The sequence below is a fragment of the Eublepharis macularius genome, chromosome 1, assembly GCF_028583425.1.
Source record: "Eublepharis macularius isolate TG4126 chromosome 1, MPM_Emac_v1.0, whole genome shotgun sequence".
Classification (NCBI taxonomy): domain Eukaryota; kingdom Metazoa; phylum Chordata; class Lepidosauria; order Squamata; family Eublepharidae; genus Eublepharis; species Eublepharis macularius.
In genome coordinates this window covers 112,154,846-112,179,368 of record NC_072790.1, presented here as the reverse complement: position 1 = coordinate 112,179,368, position 24,523 = coordinate 112,154,846, and the positions used below count along the sequence as shown (strand labels likewise).

The 24,523-nt window shown below is 43.6% G+C and overlaps 1 protein-coding gene across 4 annotated transcripts in view; it reads left to right on the top strand.

Moving 5' to 3' along the window:
- PTPRK (protein tyrosine phosphatase receptor type K) overlaps positions 1 to 24,523 on the top strand; it is a 610,223-nt gene that overhangs the window by 194,990 nt on the left and 390,710 nt on the right. For all 4 annotated transcript variants that reach the window (XM_054970457.1, XM_054970449.1, XM_054970440.1 and 1 more), the window contains exon 3: positions 20,476 to 20,747. In XM_054970457.1, the coding sequence (XP_054826432.1) occupies positions 20,476 to 20,747 (272 nt within the window). The remainder of the gene's footprint in view (positions 1 to 20,475; positions 20,748 to 24,523) is intronic.

The following is a 24,523-nucleotide window of genomic DNA, read 5'->3' as shown; positions in this document are numbered from 1 at the left end:
TAGTTCATCTTTGAATGTACAATCAATAGGAGGTTATGGCTGCAGACTCACCTGCAGCCCAGTTTGTGGCCTGTGGGGGGCATAGAGGTGCAGGAAAAGGCTGCCACCATTGTGTAGGCCCAGCAGCTCACTTCCAGACAGGCAGACGCAGCTTCCTTCTGGTCTGCCAGCAGAAGCTGAGGATGCGGAGTCAGCTAGGCTCAGCACTTGGCTCATCAATTGGCTTGCCTGCCTCCTACGATTCCAGATGGATTAAGAGAAGTGACTAGTCATAAGATATACGGAGTACTTGGATCTGAGATAACTGCTAAAAGAACCCTCTTGACAAAGGAAGCACGAAACAGGAGAGGTGCTGGCGTCCTGTCGAGGGTTTCTGGACGGCTATGAATTCTCCTCCTTCTTGGAGACTGGGAGTCCTGGTGGCTCCCCCGCCTGGGAGACGGCATCCACGTGAGCCACTTCCGCTTGTGGGTATTTGCTTGGGAAAGAATTAAAAGACTATTGCATAAAGACTGAGTATTCCCAGCCTCCAACACGAAATATAAAAGAAGAGGAAGTGGTGTGTCAAGCATCTACTAACATCAGACTTTCAAAGCAAGATTGTATATGAAATTGATATTGTGATTGCATATGAATTTTTGAAATTGTAAATTGTTATGTGAGTTGCACTGTGCACTTTATTTTTTTTAATAGATTTTTATTGGATGGGTCAATATATAGTCAATTTCAAATACAAATACATTCCATTTCAATTCCCCTGTGTATATTTCCCCACCCCTCCCCCCCTTTTCGATAATGACTTTCAACAGCACTCCAACCCCCCGTTATTAATAATACCTTATTTCTATACTAAAGTTGTTCTTATTATTAGTAAAGATCTTAATTATATCTTATCTTACTTAATTTCTTTAAAACCCCTTGAAAGACTATAATTGTCCCTTAACATCACATTTCTTTTCCATGTATTTTTTCAACTTTTTCCAATCTTCCAAAAATATTTCTGGATCTTGCTCCTTCAAATTTCCTGTTAGTTTGTCCATTTCAGCCATGTACAACAATTTCCTTGTCCATTCTTCAATTTCAGGTATTTCTTCTCTCTTCCAGTACTGAGCATATATTATTCTAGCTGCTGATATCATATAATATAACAATATCTTATCATTTCTATTAACATCTTCCAAATGCAATGATAATAACAACATTTCTGGATTTTTTGCAACATTATAACCAAGTATCAAAGACATCTCAGTATTGTGCACTTTAGAAGGTGTTGATGGTGAGCCAATGGCTCTTTAATTAAAGAAAGACATGATTGGATACTATTGGATGGTGCACTTTAAATACTGGTTTGTCATTGATTGCAACGTGCCTCCTTAGGCTGGTAGGGGTGGCCTCAACGCGGAAGGTGACAGAGCAGGAGGCTGGGGAGAGCTGGGGGATGCATGCAGAGATGATGGCAGTTGCACAGCGTGGCCCTCACAGGAGGAAGTGACCCAGCTCCGGAGTGCTGGATGGTGGAGCAGTGGGTCACACTTGTGGCAATTTTGGCATTGGGCACGGATCCTTGGGGGGGGGGGGACAAGGCTATGAGCTCAGTTTCCCAATACTTGGGGATCTTCTTAAAGGATCTTGAGGGTAGGCATCGTAGGAATAAGCCCAGGCATGGGCTGTCGGGGCATGCTCAGTTCCATGTGGCAGGTGATCCATGCAGAAGCATGCACAGGAATTAGCATATTCTGCTGCATACCAATCTGCTGCATCTCACCAGACAGCCTCATTTGTGTCTGGGTAAAAAAGCAATGCGAATTACTGTCTCTGCTTTCAGCTCCAGGAATAGACAACAGAGAAATTAAGATGGGAAGTGAAGACTTTTTTTTTAGCCTTCTAAAACTGTTGGCATTTGCATCTGAAGAACCCTTTCAAAATGTCAGCTGAAAGGCATCAAGGTTTGAGTTATGGAGAGGACATCTCCCCCTCCACACAAACACAGTTTTTGACGTGACTTTGACACAAAGTAAACCTTCTGAAACTTCAAATGACATTGAAATGGGAGTTAGGTATATCACATCCCCTCAGGAAGCTTAGAGGTTATTCAAAACCACCACAGTAGATGCTGAGATAAAATATAAATCAATGTAAGTCACAGACTAGAGAAGAGGTGAAGGAAGATGCCATCATGGTTAAATAGGAATGTGAAGGTTGAATCCCACAGCCTACCATCCCACAGTGCTCCCTTTCAGCCGGAGAACTGAAGGAGTGAGGGGGTTATTGACCAGCAGGCAGGTCGGTCGATACTTGGATCCGTGCCCTATGCACGCCAAGGCTTCTTAAGCTGTAACCAATAAAGTTGTGGCCTTTTAAAACCCAGCAAGTTAATCTTCTGCTGGCTTCCCCTAGTCCCTCTTCTCCCCTTCACACTGGGTCTGCAAATTAAAGTTTGCCTCTAGATGAAGTGTGAAATGGCCCTGAGCTGAAAAGATTGGTGACTGAGAAGTGCTAGTCAGGCCTTCCTATATAGTTTAAAGTGGAAAGTTGGGAAACCCCTTTCTCCTGTTTTGGATCCCAGGTCTAGTTTGTTCTTGCTTTCATTGAACAAGGAAGAAAATTGCAAACACAGTCTCATTGTCTTGACCAATTAATGGAGCAACTTATTCAGGTAATTTCTAGTGTATAACTTATGTGCTAGGGCAGTTAGTGTAGCTCTGTGGACCAACGGACTTGTATACACTTACAGTGCAATCCTGCGGTGAGTTACTCCAGTCTAAGCCCATTGACTTTAATAGGCTTAGACTGGAGTAACTCTCCATAGGATTGCACTGTTAGTCTACTGATTTTGAGGGAACATTAAAACACAATCTTGCTTATTTTTGTAGAATTTTTTCATTCTGCGAAGTCCATATTTTAGAGAAGCCAGTGAACTCTAGAAGCAACCATACCCCTTGGGTAATTTGCTGAAATTGAGAGACTTGAACTCTCTGCTTATGTATGGTGTCACCAAATGTGTGTTTGATCAACCAACTGTGTTCTCATCAACCAACTGGGCACCACCCAGTTTCTGTTAGTGTTGGACCTAACGAAAGGCTACTTGCAGGTTCCATTGGCCCCAGCCGATAAAGAAAAGACTGCTTTTGTGACCCCCAACCCATGACTTTAGCAGTTTAAGGTGATACTTTTAGGGCTATATGGGGTTGCAGCCACCTTCCAATGCCTGGTTGACCAGGTATTAGCCCACTATCAGAGATTCACCCTCGTATTAATCAACAACATAATCATATTCAGCCCAGACTGGACCTCAGATCTTCAACACTTGTCAATGGCACTCAAGGCATTGGAAGAAGCAGGCCTACATGCCAACCCGCAGAAAAGTTGGGTCAGCTTTTGAGAGCCGATGTATCTTGGTTACCAGGTCAGACGGGGCAAACTCAGACCAGTCCTGGGAAAAGTGACCATCTTGCAGCAGAGCCCACAGCCACAAACCAAGCAGTAGATGTAGTGATTCCTGGTCTTGGTTGGCTATTAGAGTCAGTTTATCCTCCACTTTGTCATCTAAGCCAGATCTTTGTCTGACTGCTTACCAGCTCCCGATCATTCGGTGGACCCCTCAACGTGAGAGAGACTTTGAGGCTCTCCAGATGGACCTATCCAGGTCCCTGCTATTGCATAACCTGGATTTTGAAAAACCCTTCCTGATACATACTGATGCTTCCTCAGATGGGTTATGAGCTATCTTGTCCCAGTTGACAGATGGACAAGAATACCCAGTCCTCTTTATCAGCAGGAAGCTACAATTAGTGGAGCTACAACCAAATATGCCACTATGGAAAAAGAAGCTTTAGCGGTTAAATGGGCAGTGGGGGCCTTACAATTTTATCTGGCGAGCAACCACTTTACCTACATCACTGATCATGCCCCTCTCCTGTAGGTGGTCCAGATGAAGGAGTACAACCCCCACATCTTGCGTTTGTACCTCACTCTTCCTCCTTTCAGTTTCATCCTCCAACACTGCCTCAGAGCCCATGTGAATGTGTATTATATGTCTTGGATCCCCAAGGATTCCCTCATGACAACACTCGCCCCAGGGAGAGGATGTGTCCGGTGCAACCTGCTCTGGGCTCACTACAGTAGCCAACCTCCTGGCTGGGAGACAGCCTGAGGAGGTCTCCAGCTCCTGTGGCCCAACCTACTTTGACCTACTCACACGGTCCAGTGGACCCCATGACTGCAACGGAGGTGAGAGCATGACAGGAGAGACTAGAGGATGCCACTCAAAGCCGAGATGTAGAAGGAAGCTGGTGACCTGTGGAGACCTGCAACCACATGGCGGCCACAGACGTTGGTGGGGAGACCTCCAGGAAGAAGCCTGAGGAAGCGGGAGGGCATCCAGAGCAGGCCCAAGCCCACATCGGCAAGGCTGCTCCCAACACCACCAGTGTGTGGGCTGGCAACGCTGATGCCAGCACTACCCCCAACCTGTTTGGTGGGGGGGTCAGAGGCTGGCACTCAATCCTCACACCATCCCAGGCATTTCCAGTCCCAGGAGCTGGTGAACAGGGAGAAAAAAGACCCCTTGGACACTGTTGGGCCGAGAATAGCTGGGATGGAGGGTGGGAGGTAAAGGCCTGGCCAGGATGGGGCACAGGTAGCTTGGTGAAACTCCGATTGGGAGGGAGACCCAAGGGCAGGGCTTGAGGGGGAGTGTCATGTAACAGCCATGGCTTGCAGATAGCTCTGAAACCTCTGATGAAGAGCAGCCAGATAACTGTGGAGCAGCCAGAAGACCAGGAGGCTTCCCCTCCCCTCCCAGAGCTGACAGTTCAGGTTCAGCCAGTTGCCTTATCTCCCCAAGTATCTGTAGACTCACAAGAGCAACGACGATGAAGGTATAGAGGAGGCTTACTGGCCAGATGCCAATCAGCATGCCTCAGAGCCTCGAAAAGGCTGGTCATTCCAGATGAAGGAGGGGTTTCATCAGAGGAGACATTACAGGGCACACAAGGCTCTTCCCACAAGATCTGTATGCCAGACTGCTTCCAAAAGTGTTAAGGGCACTGGAGATAACTTACAAGCCCAAGGGAAAAGAGGATCCACTTCTAGTTTCCCCAGAGGGATCAGAGAGGGCTCTTCCCAAGGCGGGGGTGGCACTCTCTGGGATTCCGCTTCCAGTAGCATTTTACAATCTAATAGAAGCAGATTGGGAGGCTCCAGCAAAACCCAAATCTACCCATGCAATCTTTAATAAGTGCTATTCCTTAGTACCAGAGGTGCCTAGTAAATTCAAACTCCCTCTAGTGGATGACCCAGTGAATAGCCTTTCTTCCAATTTGGTACTACCTATGGATGCTGAAGGGCTGCCCAAGGACTCCTGTGACAGAAAGATAGAACAAGCCCTATGCAAGGACTTCGAAGCATCGGCCTACTCTCTTAGAGCTTCAGTGGCAAGCTCACTGTTCATGAGGGCAGCATTTACTTGAGTTTTTGATTTAGCTGCAGCAGAGAGTAGTGTGCCTACAGAAGTGAAGGATAACATTAAGAAGATTGTCCTATTGGCAACCTTTGCAGCAGATGCCTCTTTGGATACCATGCAGCTGTCCTCCAGAGCAATGACCTTCAACGTAACAGCCAGACAGAACACATGGCTTCGGAACTGGGATATCAATCTATCGGCCTGGACCAAGGTGACAGGAATTCCATTTAAGTGGTTCAGCCTATTCAGAGAAGCCCTGGATAGGTACTTAGTGGAAGACAGAGAGAAGAAAAAGGTTCTTCCATTAAAAAGAAGGAAGGGAAATCTATGAAAAGATTTCAGTCCTTTCGAGATCCCAGACAATCCTTGCACACTGGCAATACAAAACCATTCAAGGGTCGCTGGCAATCGAAGCCACAAAGTGAGAACAAATCCTACACATTCACCAAGTCAAACCAGTATGCTAAAGTACCCAAAAAGGGCCAATCAGCATGACTGTCTGGAGATGCCAACAGAACAGGGGATTGAGGTGGCGGTTACAGAGGTTCTCTCAGGTGTGAGAAAGAACTGTAATGTTCAGATGTGTCCTGGACATAGTAACCAATGGCTATACTCTGGGGTTAGAGTCTATGCCCTCAATCATCTTATACAGATTCCAAAGAACTGACTGAACACGAAACACCTCCTTATAAAAAAGGCCATCTGTCACCTGATAGAAATAGGAGCCATAGAACCAGTCCTACAAGAACACATAGCTTGGGGAGTGTATTCCGTGTTCTTCATGGTCCTGAAGAAGAACGGGGATGTGAGGGCCATTTTAGATCTAAAATGGCTGAACAAATTCATCAAGACATGCACATTCAAAATAGAAATCCTCAAATCAGTGGTGGCAATTATTAAAGTAAAGGACTTCTTGGCAACCATTGATCTATTGGAGGTCTCCTTACATGTTCTGATAAGAGAGTCTCATTGCAAATTTATGTGGTTTACCTACGATGGAAATCACTATCAGTATTGTGCGTTACCCTTTGGCTGAAAATTGTCACGCAGGGTGTTCACAAAGGTATTGGTAGCCCTAGTGCTGCACCTGAGGCTTCAGGGCATATCGTTGTTTCCATACCTCAACAACATCCTTATCAAAGTCCAGTCATTAGAGGCTGGACTGGAAGCAGTGAAGTCCACAATGGATTGTCTGAGGGACCACGAGTTCATGATAAACGAAGAGAAGAGCTCACTACTCCCCACTCAGATCACCCATATCGGTATAGTCACAGAGTGTTCCTGTCACAAGAGAGACAGCAGAAGTTTTGATCTATCCTAAACATGATCCAAAAGGAACCGGAAGTAGAAGTGATGAAATTAGCCCAATTGCTGGGGACCATGGTGTCATGCCAGGAGGTGGTACAATGGTCGAGATTTCATGCTCACCCTCTTCAGAGGTTCCTATTACAGTTCCAAGATTTTATAGCCCACAAAAGACACAAACTAGTGAGACTACCAATGAACTTAGTGCAGGAGCTCACCTGGTGGCAGGACCCAACAAGATTCCAGGAAGGTGTTCTGCTCGGGGAACCGAAAAGGGTGGTCAGGACTACAGATGCCAGCCTGTAGTGCTGGGGAGCACATACCCAGGGAAGGATGTCCCAGGGCACCTGGAAGGAAGAGGAAGACATGTATTAGTGAAAACAGACATGACTGCCAAGGCTTATGTCAACAGACTGGGAGGAACTAGATACAAATCACTCCACAGAGAAGCCACTGTTAACATGAAGTGGGCGGAGAGACACCTTAGATCAATAAAGGCTATTCATGTGCCTGGATAGGTCAACTCGGTGGCCGATTGACTAAGCAGGAACAAAATGGATCAATCGAGTGGATCTTATGCAAGGAGATATTCCAGAAAATCTGCCAGAGATTCAGAAAGGAAAAAATAGACTTGTTTGCAAGCAATCAGAACCACCAAATTCAGAATTACATATCAAGAAAGAGAGACCCTCAGGCTTGGGAAATAGACACTTTGAGCTGCGATTGGCCCCACTTGCTGCTGTATGCCTTCCTACCGATACAAATAATGCAAAGAGTGGTGCAAAAAATTGTCGAGCAACGGGTGGAAATAATACTGCTTGCACCCTATTGGCTGATGAGGGCATAGTTCCAGGAGCTGGTGAGACTATCAGTCACGGACTGATGGCATCTTCCTCCATGAGAGGACCTGCTGACACAAGGAACGATCCTACACCCTCAACCAGCTCGATTACATGTCACAGCCTGAAGATTGAGCGCAAGCAATTGAGAGAATGGAGCTACAATAACACTTGCACACTTTGGTGTGCAGATAGAGGAAAAGATCCTCTAAAAGTCCTGGTTAGGGACTCATTCCTACTTCTCTCATTCCTACAGGAAGGTCTGGATAAGGCACCCTTAAAAGGCAGATATCAGCTATTGCAGCGATTAGGAATTCTAAGACAGGTAGACTTCTCTCCCAATACCCGCATGTTAAGAGATTCCTGCGGGGCACCACTCTGATCCCCCAATAGTATATAGATTCCCCACCTGAAATCTCAATATAGTTTTGAACGCACTAACAAAGGAGCCCTTTGAGCCCATGGCGTCATGCCCCTTGAAGGAGTTAACATTCAAAACTATTTTTCTAATAGATATTACCTCAGCCAGGCAAGTATCGGAACATAGAGCCCTATTAGTGGACAGGGAACTGTGTGTATTCCACAAAGACAAAATGGACTTAAGACCAGACCCGACTTTCATTCCTAAAGTGAATTCAGTGTTTCATAGGAGTGAGGAAATAGTTCGACCTTCATTCTGTCCAAATCCCATGCATGAGAAGGACAGGGAGTGGCATTGCCTCGATATCCGAAGGGCACTAAGCTTTTATATGGACAGGACAAAACAGTTGAAGAAGTCAGAGGCACTGTTTGTGTCATTCAGGAAGTCACCCCTGGGTGACAGTGTGTCTACCTCCACATTGAGTAGGTGGATTAGGGGGTGTATAATCTTGGGATATAGAGCCAGAAAGTTGGAACTACTCTATGGTATTACAGCTCACTCACTTAGGGGAGCTGCAACCTCTGCAGTGTATAGATCCTTCTCATCACTAGAAATGATATATAAAGCTGCAATATGGAGGTCGGTACATTCTTTCACCAAACATTATAGGATAGACAAGATAGCCTCGGCTGAGGCAGCCTTCAGAAGAAGGGTTTTACAACACACCCTCCAATCTTGAAGTCCAACCAACCCTCCCTGGGGCACTCTGCTTTGTTATCCCTCAATAGTATGGACTGCCCCACTCCTCAAACCACCGGAGAATAGAAGATTTGTTTTCACTTACTGTGAAGCTTCCTTGTCGGTGGTCCAGGAGTGGGGCAGTCCAACCCAACCAAGAAAAAAGGAAGGGTGAATCCGGAGATTGGAGGGTTCATTGTACAGATATTAGGCAGAAAATAACCTTTTCATTAAAAAAAAATTGCTAAGGGTACATAGTAGGTTAACATAGTGTTAAGGAAGTTGCCATTAAGAGATAATGAAAGGGGAGAGGCAATTATGTTGTTGACAGTTTATAGTTATTTGAAGACTCATGTCTTGAGAATGAACTGGAGACACCAGGAATGAGCCCCTCCCCCTTCCGAGATCAAAAGAGTTGGCTGACCCTGCTTCAGAGAAGAGGAGCTATGTTCCCAATTACTTGTGGTAGCATAGAATCTACCGAAAACTCTGCAGCATGGAATTCAATTCCATGCTTCCCCCAACATATAAAAACTCCATCTCATGAGGTTATTTTAGTCACGATTTTTCTTTCTGTGTCACCTTTTGTTATAGTTGATCACTGTTCTATCAGTTCACATCATTTCAAATTAACACAATAATGGAAGTCCTGCAAAATGGAGGAGAGGAAAACCATGTTGTAAACTGATTTAGGTTCCCACTGGGGACGAAAGAATATGTAAATGCTAACCCCTGGACATAACTTATACTAACATAAGAGTTCTATTCAGATATCCCAAATGGGCCACAGTTGGTTTATGGCCAGAACCTGGTTTATTTTGAGTGTGAAAGTCTTTCTTTCACACATTTTGTTGAGACCAAGACTTACAAGTTTAGGAAGTTTTGCTTTAACCTCAATTTGTTGTGATATGTGAATGTGAGTGCTTCTGCTAACTGGAGCTTGTTTCTTACTGTCAAACCAGAATACTAAACCAGGATTAAACTGTGATTCAGAATTCCCAGTTGTGGGCAACTTATAAATCTCAATTTGTTACAGCACCCAGATTTAGACATTGCAACACATTGAGGTTAGAGCAAAGACTTCTTAGAACAGGCAACTTGTCTCACCTCTGTTCACGGGGTAGAATCCTGGGAATCCTAGATAAGCCAGGCTTACTGTCTTTATGTTTTGTGTTTGATGTATGAATACAGAGTAATATTGTGATACTACTTCAGAAAGAACAGTAGGTCAAGGACAGAGCCTGGCAAGCCAGGGAACTGAGCTTCAGAAAATGCTGCTTTTATTAATAGTATTGAGTCTTGGGCAAGTCTTCTGTCATCAAGAAACACTATTATAGAGTAAATACAATGAGGACTGTAACTGTTAACGAGTCAAAAACAAACTAAAAGCGTATGCGGAACAGAACATAAACAAGTGAGGCTAGCTGTGCATGCACAGTTGCACCATATTATTAAGCATTTATGAGCCATTCTAGAACATATTTCCTCATTTTGTACGTGATGGAGTGCTGACACTGGTTATGGACAACTAGAGGAACCTGTGGAGAAGTACTCAAGCTCACAAAGAGAGAATTACTCTGGAAATTAATATTGCACATAGTCACAACAAAATGGTGACTTCTCTGTTACAAAATCATGACATACATGTCCCTTCTCTCATTTACCTATGCAGCCACATGTCAGGGCATGTAACATAATGGCTCAAGCTGTGGATTTTACCCAATTCCTGATGGCCACTGCAGTGTGTATACTGTGGAGTATTTGTTTGTATCTGTGGACACTCAGAATGGAGATCTGGGATGAATAGCAGGCAGTCTGGGATGAATAGCAGGCTGTATAGTTAATCAGATGAAACATCTGATCAACTAACTCCCCTATTTCTTCCATTACCTGTACTTGGCTAACCTCGTATGTTGCTGATATGTGTTCCTCCTTCCTTTAGTCCAAACTTACAGTTGCCAGATGGGGTCCAGAATGATACCGGACCCTGGGGAGATGGGGGGGGGGGAGTGGCACAAACCTTTTTTTATTTTCCAGGCATGTATGCAATGACAACACTGCTGGAAGTGATGTCATCCGCTGATCCACTTCCGGGCATCCCAGGCTGACTAGGTACTCCTGGGAAGTGCTGCATAACTGCAGGAAGGCAGCCAGGCTCCCAGACTGGCAGACCACTTCTCTGGCCCAGTGGTGGCAACATGCAGCTACAGGAGGCCAGCTGGGTGTCTGAGCTGGTAGGCCACTTCCCCGGCCTGGTGGCAGCTACATACAGCTGCAGGAGGCCAGCCAGGTGCCTGAGCTGGCTGGCCAGCCACTCCTGGGCAGTGCTGAACAGTTATAGGAGGTTGACTGGGCACCCAGGCTGGCAGGCTACTTCCCTAGCCTGGTGGTGCCATACAGCCACAGGAGGCTGGGCGGCCGGGCTGGGTAATCAGGGGAGGGGCTGTCTAGGTGTTCCAGTACTTGAGGAATATTTTTCACGGACAGTCTTCCAAAATACTGGGCTGTCTGGGTGAAAACTGGACACCTGGCAACCCTATCCAAACTGAATAGTTTATCTTCTTCCAGTGAGCTCATACCTTGTGCCTTCCTGAGGTAGGGAGTGACTGGCCAAAATTCACCCAGTGAGCTTCATGGCAAAGTGGGAATATAAATTTGAGTCTCCCTTGTCCTAGTCACTGTATCAGTGAAGCAGACTGAATCCCATAATTCAGAAAAGAACAAATCAAGTTTGACAAGCAATCCTTGTCAACGATGACCAGTTTGAGGGAGCAACCCTTGTCATAAATGGCTGTCTTTACCACCTGCCCTGATTGACAGGTCTAGAACAAAACACTCAAAACTGGGGGTGAGTCCTTACTTTCAGAGTAATGGTTCACTACAAACAGCCTCTCTGACTAAACCCTTAGCTGTGGAACCAAGAGACAAGGTCCCAGCCGTGCCAGGTTTTAACCAAGCAGTCAGTCCTGAAGTGTGGGACATGTATAAACTGAGTTATTTAGGTAGCTGTAGCCAAATGGGCCAAAGTACTGGATTAAGACAAGCTTTCAAAGTCCCAGAGGACATGCAAGGGAACAGATCTCTGTCATCTGGAAATGAGTTGTAATGCTGGGAGATTTCTAGGCCCCACCTGGAGTCTCATCCAGCAACCCTACCCCAAACTGTGCAGAGCATATGGTTATTTTTCAGCAAAGTACCAATAAGTGTTCTGTTCAAACGGGGTTGTGTAATGGATACATACATTCATCTGTTTCAAAACTATTCCCGCTAGCATTCATAGTATTGGAATTTAAGGCTAGTTGAACTGTTTCTACAAGTTCATACTTACATCTGGTAACTTGGGATGTTGTAAATACATCTTGCTTTGATAGATTTGTAGGTAGTCTCAATTTTTTCTTGCAAAATGCAGTATCATCTGCAAGGATTTAAAGCTTTGTGTATTTGTCATCTTTTAATTTCCCTTGAGTATGTTGTAAAGCACTGTCAAAGTATTCTTTCCTAATACTTGTAGATTCTTTCATAAATAGTTCGCTGGAGTTAATATTTGTGGATGTTTTAAAAAATATATATAGGTCTTTGCAGAATGTTTGTGCAGTTTGTTTTTAACAGTGAAAGGCCTGAGGTTTGCTTGCAGTGCCTAAAGCTGCAGTGACTCTGAGCCTGTAAACGCTTTTACAGAGTTGAGGAGGAGGAGAAGGAAGAGAGAGCCTTTTTCCTTGAAAAGAGAACCACAGTGATTCATGCTCTGATCACATCCAGGTTAGATTACTGTATCACAGTCTGTGTGGGGATGCCTTTGAAAATGGTTCAGATGCTTCGATTGGTCCAAAATGCAGTGGCTAGGTTACTGTCTGAGATTGGTTACAGGGATGATATCATGCTTGTGCTATGAGATCTGCACTGGTTATACAGTTGAACATGTATTATAGCTAGCTTCCTGACAATCTTAATTTACAATACCCCTCCCACCCTCTACCTGGATGTTAAAGACTCCTGCCCTTTTCTACTTCATGTGTCTGACGAAGGGAGCTTTGGTCTCTAAGGTGCTACTGGACCAGAATCTTGCTCTGCTACTACAGACCAACACAACTACCCATGTGAGACTGATTACACATGTGTTTCTGGGCACAGTACGAAGTAGTCTTTATGGCCCTAAACAGCTTTCTTCCTATACTATCCATCCCACCGGTTAAGACCCGCCTCTCAAGCCCTGTTCTCTGTGCTTCACTTTCATAGGTGAGGCAGGTGACGAATAGAGACAGGGCATTTGCTATGATGGTGCCTTTCCTTTGGAATACCCTAAACAGTGATGTTTGCCTGAGTTAGGCATAGGCCTTTTCAGGCATAGGTCTTTTTCTATCAAACTGGCCTCTGAATCTTCTGATTCTCCTTTTTAAATCTTAAATCTGAGGAACAGAGCAAGAAGAAGAGCAAAAGGGCTGATAAATGCCATTTGCTGAGCTGGTCACCTTTCTGGAGAGATTCCTGGAGATGTTTGTGTGACTGACTACTTGGGATAAATAATGGTAGTGTTGTTCTAGCCTTTTGGTACCATCATAAAACTGACTCTGTGGCCTACGTGTGCCTACGTGGCTTGAAAACCAGCTAGCCGCAATGGCTGAGAGAGAGGCTGAACTCCTCCCCCAAGCCGGAGCCCCCCCGGCTTGGGGAAAGAAGTATAAAAGATCATGCAGACTTTGGTGTCTGCTGTTCCTATGGAACTAGGGGATGGAGGGTTGGGATGACTGGCTTGCCCCCTCTCCCACACATCGGATGGCCATCCCAAGAAGGAGGATGATCAAGGTACTATGTGGGATTGCTAAATAGTCGTTTCTTTTCCCATCTTTTACATAGCTGCAAATTTGTTCAAGACTGCAAGGCATACTTTCTAAAACTTGTGTGTTCTCTATATTCTTTAATCTGCTGTAGTTCAATAAAGGCTTTTCTTGGTTAAGACAAACTATGTGAAGCCTTACCTGCATGCCTACTGCTCAGTCACATGCTAGAACTCTGCACATACTTAGAGAATCATCATCTCCCCAACAGCTGGTAAATGGAAAAGTCTATTTAATTGGTGCTACCGGGAGTACCACAGGATTGAGGGGGGGGAAGCCCCCCTCCCGATCCTAACAGCTTGTGACCTGTTTTACTTTATCTTAAGTGCCTGACTGTTTTATGGATAATTTTTATGCTGCCTGTGTCCAATGGCTTGTTTTTAACTTTGTGGTGATGTTCATTTTAAGTATTCTCTAGCAGGACTCTGAAGAGGTAGCATAAAAATATACAAACAACCAAACCAAACCAACCAACCAACAAGCAAAATATTCCTGGTAGGAAACAACAGAGATGTCAACATAAGATAAAATTTTTGTTGCTGTATCATGCTTATGTGGAAGATTTCAGTTTATTCCGTGTCTTCTCCAAAGGAAATTCTGTATGATATTGTTGAAAAGAAAACAACTGAATTTCCAGACTATCAGCTATGACAGAGTAGTACAAATCGTTTTTAAAAGATATGATTCTAAATAATTAGAGCATGTCCTCTGCTCATATTTGAGTTTAAAAAACCCCTCTGTTGTTGTTCTTAGGACTAAAATAGAGTTTATCCTGGTAAATATGCAGTCCTTTAATTTAACAAGGAATATGGAGCAAATTACAGGAAAGGATTGGTTACTTGTAGGCTTCACACTTCTTGGTTCTCCCTTCACATGTCCCCATTTAGGTTGTTTTTCTCCAAGCTGATTGCTTCCAAAGGCCAGTTATTGTCGACATTTGTAGAGGAGAATCCAGAGGCTAGAGGAAGGGATATCAGCCTGCCTTGCAAATTGCTTCTGCATTTATTTATTTAGTTATTCATTTTTATTTCATTTATACCTCATTTTTCCTTTGTAATAGGGAAGCATAGTGGCTTGCATTATTTTCCTCGTCTCCATTTTTATCCTCACAAATGGAGGTGAGGTTGAGAATGTATGTGGCCCACGGTCATCTAGCAAACTTCCATGGCAGAGTGGGGACTTGAACCTGTGTCTCCCCGATCCTAGTCTGACATTTTAACGACTTCAACTCTCTCTCATATATACCCCCCTGAGCCCCTGCAGTAGCAGTATAAGGGGGGCATGTTTTTTTCTATATAACTGCTGCTTTATAACATCTGTATTGGCTTTCGAACACTAAACAAATGTAATAGCTTTAAATTTTAAATAGAATATGAAGTGGAAGGAATTCTGTATCCAGGGGAAATTAACCAGTCTTTAATCCAGCTTTTAATGTACCTAAGATGACCCGTAATTTGCTGATGATCGATGGCATTCCTCCTTTGATTTCATGGGAATAGTAGAGGGAGAAGAAGCAAGAAAACTTTGTGGGGTGCATTTTATTAAGTGGTGGTAGTGATGGCGGTAAATGCATTGTTTCAGGATGTTGAATAAATGGTTTGGTTTAAAATTGCTCTCGATGAGGTGTGTTTTATGATTTTTCTAGAAAATATCTTGCATAATATATGTAAACTCATTATAAATTTATGATTTAAAAAAAGTTGCATGTCTGTATCTTCTGAATACAAACCTTCACGGTCAATAAATCAGCTGTTCTATACCATGTCTAAAGTAATAATTCCTCAAACGTGGTCTGAATGCTCCTTTACAGATATGGAGAAAGTGGATAGAAAGACATTTCCGTCTTCTTTCAGAATACTACAGCTCTGGGTAAAACGGGCAGCAGATTTAGGAGAGACAAGAAAGCACACAAAAAATACCTGGTTTGTAAATGGTTGTCATGAATTATGATACTGAACCCTTGCATAGATGACTGTAAAAGAAGCGCTGGATTTGCAGAACTGGCTCTTAAGAAGATGCCCCTCTAGCATAACCAACTTGACACTAATGTAAAGATACTTCAGTAGCGTTTTTTTCTCTAATGCTTCCCTCACTGGAAGACTTCCCATTCTGTGGGTGAGATGTCCCTGGCCTTTGGAATACAAGAGGTTCAGTGGGCTGAAACCAGAAAGGGAAGGGGGCAGAATGCCATTTTATTAGCTACACTCCACTTTAACTGGACGTGACTCAGAGCAACATTCTGTAATTTTTCCTTTGCACTCTAAATTAATAGTCTAGTTTCATCCCGTGAAACTGGGCTACACCAGGTTTTAGTAAAAACTGTGACTATGAGCTGCTCTTTCAGAGAAGCACCTTGACATGGTTTATCTTCGTCTTGTGAATCTAAATTTTGAAGTGTTATAGAGGAACAGTTAATTTAATAATTGGTACCTGCTTGAGGCAGAGTCAAGGAGCTGGAGACAACAATACTCAAGCGTAGATGTTGTTCCATCAAAGGCCGAGACTTAACTGGGGCATTAAATACTCCTGCAAGGAGCTGGAGTTGCAAGCACTACCCAGCCAGGAGTTCTTAAAGATTCCATGCCTGATTGTGGCAGTAAGTACTGTAGTGGAATTTGGATGGCTCAGGGCTTTGTGAAGCTGCAGTGGGCTTCCGGGATGGGAGATTCATGTCAAAATTTAAGGTTTTATCCCAGGGTGAGAGGGTTGGCTCAGACTTCTGGGGGCTCCTCTGTCATGTCAGAGGGGGTTCCTGGAGGTGTGCAACTTGCCTTCTTCTGTGATTGTGTCAACTGCCCAGTCCCCTTATCCTAGTCTTTTGCCTTTCTTCTTGGCAAGGAGGAATCCGAACTCTGGTCCATAATACTAATGAGGCAGGTTTTGTTTTACACTTTTAGGGCTTTCCCCTCTTAAGATAAATTAGCAACCCAGGCTTTTTGAGAGGACAAAAAATGCACCCCTACCATAGTAGCAGATGCTTTGGGAATGGAGTCCATCACCTCTCTTGTGCTGCTGCTGTCACTCTGCACCTACATCATGTTGAACCCAGCCCCATTGCTCCCAAACCCTTCCTTTCTCCTCCCTTTTCTTACTATGCCGTTTGATCAGGAAAGGAGAAAAAAGCCCTGTAGAGGGCTAAAAAGGGAAGGGGACATGGCAATAAGCTGCCATGTGCCATTTTGAAAGCAGAGCTTATCTCTTTCCCCTCCCCATGACAACAGAGGCTACATTCACATGGATTCTCTCTACTGTCATTCCACCTATTCCCCTTTGAGGCAAAGAGAAACAGGTTTATGTTTTCTTCAGCTCAAAGGGAAAAGTCCAAGAAATTGCATAAATTACACTCTGAATGGGCATGACATCATGTGGACATTCCCCTTTAATGTGGGGGCTTTCTGCTTTCCATACAAGGAAAAATCCCCATGTGGAAGCAGTTGTAAAGGGCAGTGAAAACTTGACAAATCCGTTGCATCTTTGCTAAAACTGTAATTTTTTTCATACCATACTAGCACAATGATGTGCAATACGAAGTATACATTTGTAAATTCATTTTTTAGGTGTGAGAGAAATCAGTTTGAAGAACAGTCAAAGATATAACAACAACAACATTCGATTTATATACCACCCTTCAGGATAACTTAACACCCACTCAGAGCGGTTTACAAAGTATGTTATTATTATCCCCTCCAACAACAATCACCCTGTGAGGTGGGTGGGGCTGAGAGAGCTTCTAGAAGCTGTGACTGACCCAAGGTCACCCAGCTGGCTACAAGTGGAGGAGTGGAGAATCAAACCCGGTTCTCCAGATTAGAGTCCCACACTCTTAACCACTACACCAAACTGGCTCTCTGATATGACGTATCATGCGTATGGTTAAATTGATCTAGTGATTTCTATTAACTTGACAGGAGGAACTCCAATGCACACAAGAGGAATGCACACAGTGAACACTGTACCTCCAAGCACCATTTACTTTAGTTGAAGAAGCAGATACGTATTTGTATTTGAGCATGCATCTGCTCCATTTAACTCAATGAACGAGAAAAGTCCATGCATGCAAGAACATTCATTTTATCCTAATAATCGTCCTTTGTGTGAAGCTAGACAGAGTGATGCTGACTGTCGCTTCATGGCTGAGTAGGGTGCACTTGACCATGGAGGTGCTGCCTAATATTGGGTACAATCTGGGTACAATCTGTTTCAGTATCTGGGCTGAAGAAGACCCATGATCAAATAATTACAGGATTATTTGCTGATGAGTAGACATGGGCACGATCGGAATTACGGACTGAAAATTGCCCTGAATTTGGCGTTTGTGCCATCCAGACCGGACTGATCGGTTCTGTCCACGGCTCCCGGTTCAGCGCTCGGGTGGGGCGCTCTGTCGGGTCTCGATTGGATCGATTGGTTTATGTTCGGGATTGCAGTCTGCAGACAGTCTGGCGCCAGCCATCTGTTCCCGAGGGAAAGGAGCTCCGTGGAAATGGAGCCTGGGGAATGCCGGAGCTGTTTGCCCTCCTTCTGTCGCTCTGAAAACGCGAATGAAATCCCAGCTTTCCTTGATGAGCAGGGCTTCCTTCCAACCACGGAGCAGCCAGAAAAGCGCGCGCCTGTCTCATCCATTTGGGAGAAGAGAGGGGAGGGCGGGGGAAGGGGATGTTCTTCTGTAGCCATGGGCACTCGAGTTTCATCCCTGCAAAGCCTGAGAGGCAGCTCTTACGGCCAAACACAGCGCTCCTGCGTAGCAGACCCAGGCTTTATAAATAGCCATGTGCTGCGCAACAAAGTTTCACTTTCCGCTCGCGAGTGGAGTGGGACAGAGGCGAGCTCTCGCTTGCTGCTTTTGGAGAGAGAAAGCGCAAGAGAGAGAGAGAGAGAGAGAGAGAGAGAGAGAGAGCTTTAGCTTTGGGCTTCAGCGGATAGGGAATTAGGGAATAGGGAGCTATCTCATCTGCCCCCCCCCCGTAACAGTACTGGCACACTTCCGTGGGGACATACCCCCCCCGCCCCCTGAGGGGAGGCAGCTCGCCGCCACCTCCACGGGCCTGCCAGGCCCGGCGGCCGCCATCCTCCTCACCTACCATTCCTTTAGCGCTGGAAACCGCGGGGTGCCCTCCCGCGTCGGCCTTCCCGATTCCCGATTCTGTATCGGAAACGGGACTTGATCGGTGAGGTTCGGGTACCTGGGTTCAGCGCTGCCACGGAATCACAATCAGCTAAATCGGGATTATTTTTTGGATCGTGCCCATGTCTACTGATGAGTCCTCAAAATTATCTTCTATATACAGTGAGGGAATGAGAGGTTGGTTTGGTGACAGAATTGTGCTACAGAGCCTTTTATGTGGTGATTGTAGCATTCTCTGTAGAAATTATTTTAGGAACTGCAAATGCACCACGTTGAGCCATTTGTAATCCCCCTTCTGGAGAGATTGCTAATAATTATGAACATAAATAACTTGTACCAATTTATTTTCAGATTTAAGGAACAAGCTGTAAAAATAAAGTTGGCAATTAGACAATATCGTCTTGCCATTTTTTTTCTCTTCATTACTTTGGTTGGTACTGTCTGGTTAATCAAATGTGTGTGTAAACCAGGCTCCTGACCTTTCACAGCTTTTCTTTTAAAAAAACTTTTTGCACTTAGATGCACAAATAAAAGATCATTGTCAATAATAAAACGTTTGAAAGGTGCTTTGAAGCTGTAAGCTGTTGCTGTCTGTGCTATTAGATGCTACCTTAGCTGCGCTGAATTGCTTGAAGGGCAATTAAAAGGTTTGTAAACAAACAAAATAAATGTTGATTTTTCTGCCTCTGACTGACCTATTTTTTATTTTCATTGAACAATAGCCTCTCAGCAATCTATCTTGCGTTACCTCAAGTGCATTTTCAAGAGTGGTTAATAAACCTCTCTAGAAAGCTAGCTGGCATGCTGACTAGCCTCATTGCATATAAATTTAGAGGAACTCTTTAGGAAGTTTACGTTTCTGTAATCAGTTACAAACCATTTTCTTTAAAGCACATGTCTAAATATGAAACTGTCGCTTCATGATCTTCCTTGTACAGTGCTATGCTAGACCTAGGATGTCCGGTTTACTCAGTTACATAATACAAACATCACTTTCTCACATAATCAGGCATATAGAAGTTAATGGGCCAGCACTGAAATGCTTATGTAAGGATAATGGTTGGCAAATGTTACTTATTTGGGATGGTAATATGAAAGAAGAGGTTCTTGCTTTGACTTTTCTGAAAATTGAGAGTGGGATTCATTATACAAGGCCAAACCTTGTATAATGTAATGTTGTATAAGTAATGTTACATTTTGCTTTAGTTCTGATGTGAACATTGGTCTGTCTAGTTTCATATTGTTTGTTCCGTCTGGCATCACCTCTCCAGACATTTCCAACATGAGAAAAGCCTTTCCAACATGAACTGTCCTTTAACTGAGGTAATAGATCTGTGATCAATACCTACTGCATGCATTATTTAAACATGTCTATAGCTTAATATTAATTTACTTGAAATGAGTTATAATAAATAAATACTTTTTAAAGTCTACAATGGGATTTGAGTCCAGTGACAAGATTTTCAGGGTATGAGTTTTTGAGAGTCACAGCTCCCTTCTGCAGTAGCTCTGACTCTCGAAAGCTCATTCACTGAAAATCTTGTTGGGGTCTCTGAGGAGCCACTGGACTGAAATGCTATTGTTCTACTGCAGACCAACACAGCTACCCACCTAAAATTTTAAAAGTCTAGATGGCTTTTTATGATAACATGGAAAGTGCGTTATTTAGGAAGTTAATTGTATTCCTTGTAGACCATAATATTTTATAGTTGTTCCTAACAATATTACAAATTCTGGCAAAAACATGCCATTGTTTCCCTGAATGAGTTGACTTGCAGCTGTACATTTACCTTTTTATCTTTTGTCAGGCTCATACATGATAGTGGAGTCTTCACACCACAGCCATGGAGAAAAGGCTCGACTCCAGCTTCCTACAATGAAAGAAAATGATACTCACTGTATTGATTTCAGCTACCTTTTGTACAGTAAGAAAGGAGCAAGTCCTGGAACTCTGAACATCTTGGTAAGGGTAAACAAAGGACCTCTGGCGAATCCCATTTGGAATGTGACAGGCTCCACTGGCAAAGATTGGCTACGCGCGGAGCTGGCTGTGAGCACCTTTTGGCCAAATGAGTACCAGGTGAGCCAAGAATATAATTTTTATTTTGAATTCTGCTGTTTGGTATTGCTCATTCCTTCACTTCCTGTCAACATAACATCTGAAAGGATTGCTGAAGAATGGGGATCATATTGTGAATTTTCAGTAATCAGAATTTGTAGGACACTGCTTTTGTTTATCATCCTGAGCTCTAGGAGAGCAGAAAGCATGTGGAAGTACTGGGTGATACATTTCAGGAACATTGCATGTATCCCATTCTGAAAGTTAAGTTTGGAAAGCGGAATGCTGCATCAGAGTTTATCACTTATTTTCTGTCTTCCCAAATTAATCTGTGTCAAGAAACTGGCTTTGCCTAGTCTGTTTCTTGGCTTTCTAAATCTTTGATTCAGGTTTCTAGACCTGAAAAAGTACAATCTGAAAAAGTACAGTCAGCATGACTTCATAGTTTTCAGAGGTGGAACTGAAGCTCATGAGTGTGAAATGATATCATAGCTTCAAGGCCAAGACAAAAGAGTTTTTTTGCATCTGCGCTGCATCATTTAGAGCAAGGGATTTGGGGTGTCAGTAGGTGTTAAACTGCAAAGGAACGTGTCCATCCCTGATAGTCAAGTAGGATCAGGCCGTGTTACTAGCTTGACAGTAAAACAAGGGTCTTTATTCTAGTCTTGTCCTCTACTTTGTGTAGCTGCTGGTGGAATGCCTGTTGCTGCATGCTCTGCTGTGCTTTGGATTTGACTACCAGAAAAGGTGTCAGAGCAGGAGTTTACTTTTGGACTTTGGAGTTCTAACCGGAACTTGTGCTTCCAGTGTGACAAGATAATATTAGTGTCAGAGAGGATTAAAGCCTGTATAGCGTTTTAGGATAGTTATTTAGCTTTTGTTATTTTCTTTCCTGTATGCACAACTTCTGTTTTTATTGTTTTGCACTCTTTTAATAAACCCTGTTAATTATATGTCTGTGGTATTGTTTGAGTTTGGGGTCATCAATCTTATTTAGCCCATGTTGGCTACAGCCACCTATGTAATTGTTTTGTGAAACTCACTCTGCAAAGTGGTCCACTTGGCAGGGATGACTTCTTGTTAACATCTGGTAGGACTGGGAACTTGTCTCTTGGTTCCACCAGCTGAAAATAAGAGAGACTGGTGGTGGTGATGTTATCTGGGAAGTGAGGATTCATCCCCCAGTTTTGTGTGTTTTGCTTTTGCCTTTCCTCTCAGGCCTGCTTGTGGACACAAAGGGGCCTTGCTTGGGGCGGCGGGGGGGGGGATAATAAGTGAAGGGAGTCAAGCATTCTTTACCCACTACAGTCCCTTGAACTTTGGGACCTCTAATTCTTCAGCATTATCGTTTACAGGAAAGGCTGTATGTTATTTTGCCTCTACTATATTTTCTTTTACTTTGCTCTTTCTTACTGTTCTAAATGAGCTCAACTGATTTTGTTCAGCCACTTCTGTTGTATTTTTGCACTTTAAGGTTCCCAGGTGCCTTCTGGTAGTGGGCAGACTCCTGGAGGTTTGCACCATTGCTTGCCAATCCACCAGCGATCAGAGGGAGTTGGCAAGCCCCCAGAGGTCGCCTGCCACTGGAAGTCACCTTAGAAACATGTGCAGAGATCGCACTCCCAGGGGGCACGATGATGTCACTCCTGGAAGTGATGTCGTCACACTGGCTGCAGGAGTGCTGCCGTACTTCGTTTGGGGCTAATTTTGGTTCCAAATGGGCTGTGTAATGTCATCATGCAGGTGCTGGAGCACCAAAGACTCACTGTGCGGCTGTCATGAGGTAACTGCCAGGTCCCCCGCCTCCTGCTGTGATGGTATAGGTACCTGGCAACCCTATTTCACTTCTGTTTTAGGACCTATCACTGTCCCTGTAACAGCCTTCTTCCTTATCTGGTAAACTTATTTTGTCTTGTGCTTTAAAACTCACCTTAATATCAAAGATATATATATACTCTGTGATAAATAAATAGTCAGTGCTATGGTTTTTCAAAAACTGGACACCAAAGTACATGTTATACAAATGTGTTTTTCAAGCAGAAAATGGGCTGCTTCAGAAGTAGGAAACGCATCACTTATTAGTGGGGGGGGGGGCGGGTGGTGTTCAGCACTTTCCCCATCTACTTTCCTCTCTCCCCCAGCAACTTATTTTCCTTTAACTATATGAATGAATGTCTTCACTGCTTATCTTGTAAGCCTACTGGGCTCCTACCATGTAGTTTGTATTAGCATCTAATGTGACCCCATATACCACTATGTTTAAGAGTAGGAAACATTGGGAAGAGGCAGAGAATGGTGTATTAAATTATTATATGTTGGTTCGGAAGCTTTGCTTTGTCCCTGCAATATTTTATTAGTAGTATTTTTTAAATGCAATTGCATACAAGAACTTTACTTTTTGTATCCCCTGTGATGTAATGCTTTGTTTAAGAGCTTGTTAAAGGTAATACTAAGATAAAATTAAATGTCTTCTCTTCCATTTTTCTATTTCAAATGAGAGGTAGGTCATATATTTATGTGTGTCCTATTATAGTGAGATATGCCAACTCTTAAATACTACCTAACGGACTGCAGTTGGAAGCCATATAATCTTGCACAGTTTCATAGGGGGAAAGAGTCTGTCAGTGTGGCTTGTTTTGCTCTTTGAACAGTGTGGCTATTTTGAATCCTTTTTTTAAGTGCTTCATTTAAGAACATGAGGTCAACACAGCTCCTTAAAAAGCACTGATGGGGGGAGAGGTAGTTGTTTCTTTACAATGCTAGTTTTAATGTTGTGTTACAGTACATAGCATGGTATGAATGTTGCCTTTGTTCAGCTGCAGTTCTTTGTGACATTGCTCCAGTTCACCAGCTTTTCTGATTGCATGTTAGCCTGTAGAGAGTTTAGCAAATAATCAAGGAATGGCAGACAGGATTGACAACTAACTGTGTTTGCTTTAAGAGCTGTATTATAAAATGAAACATAGAACCATATTAAGACCCATATTATAAAGAGTTGTAGTCTGAGATATCATGCAAACTTCCATGCATGCCTTCTCAGTCACGTCCCTGAGACCTACCTAGGTAAGCCAGACTTGTATGATAATCATCTGCTTTTATTATATTTCACACACTTACGATGTGACACCAAGGTTATAGAGTCATTTGCTCCCCCTTGCACACTCTCAAAATGATTAACTTTAACAATAGAATGTTTAACTTGTGGCTGGTAGGTAGGTGCCAGGAAAAAGGAGAGGGAAGTATTTTTTGCTTGAAAATAATTGCTCTGAAATTGGCACATATGTGAATTCCTTGTAATTGTCTGGCAGTGTTTTCTGTTATCATCCTTACTTCGTAGACATTGATCCTGCTGGGAAAGATTGATGTAAGTTCTGGGAATTTGCTACCCTACTTGAAGGTAGCCAAGCTTGGAATGTCTGTCTTGGCAACGGATTATCTGGGGTATGAGATGGAAGCCAGTGGGGAGTTGAATCAAGAGCAGCCAAGCTTGATTTCTTTTTTGTTGACTTTTGATTTCATCTTTGTTGGTCTTTAGTATAACAGATTCCCAGCTTTAGAGACAGGATGAGAGATCTTGTTGTTCAAAGGAAACATAAGAACAGTTCAAGGGTTCATTTCTAGACAAAGATTCTGATCCACATAGTAGCCTATCCGAAGTCCTGCAAGTAGGGCTCAGATGCCAGGGTTACTTTTCTGACAACAAGAATGAAAACCATATAATAATTGTATTAAAACTGACCAGATTCAGATGGCAAAAAGAGAGAGAACTGCATGTAATCTGCATATCATTCCAAATC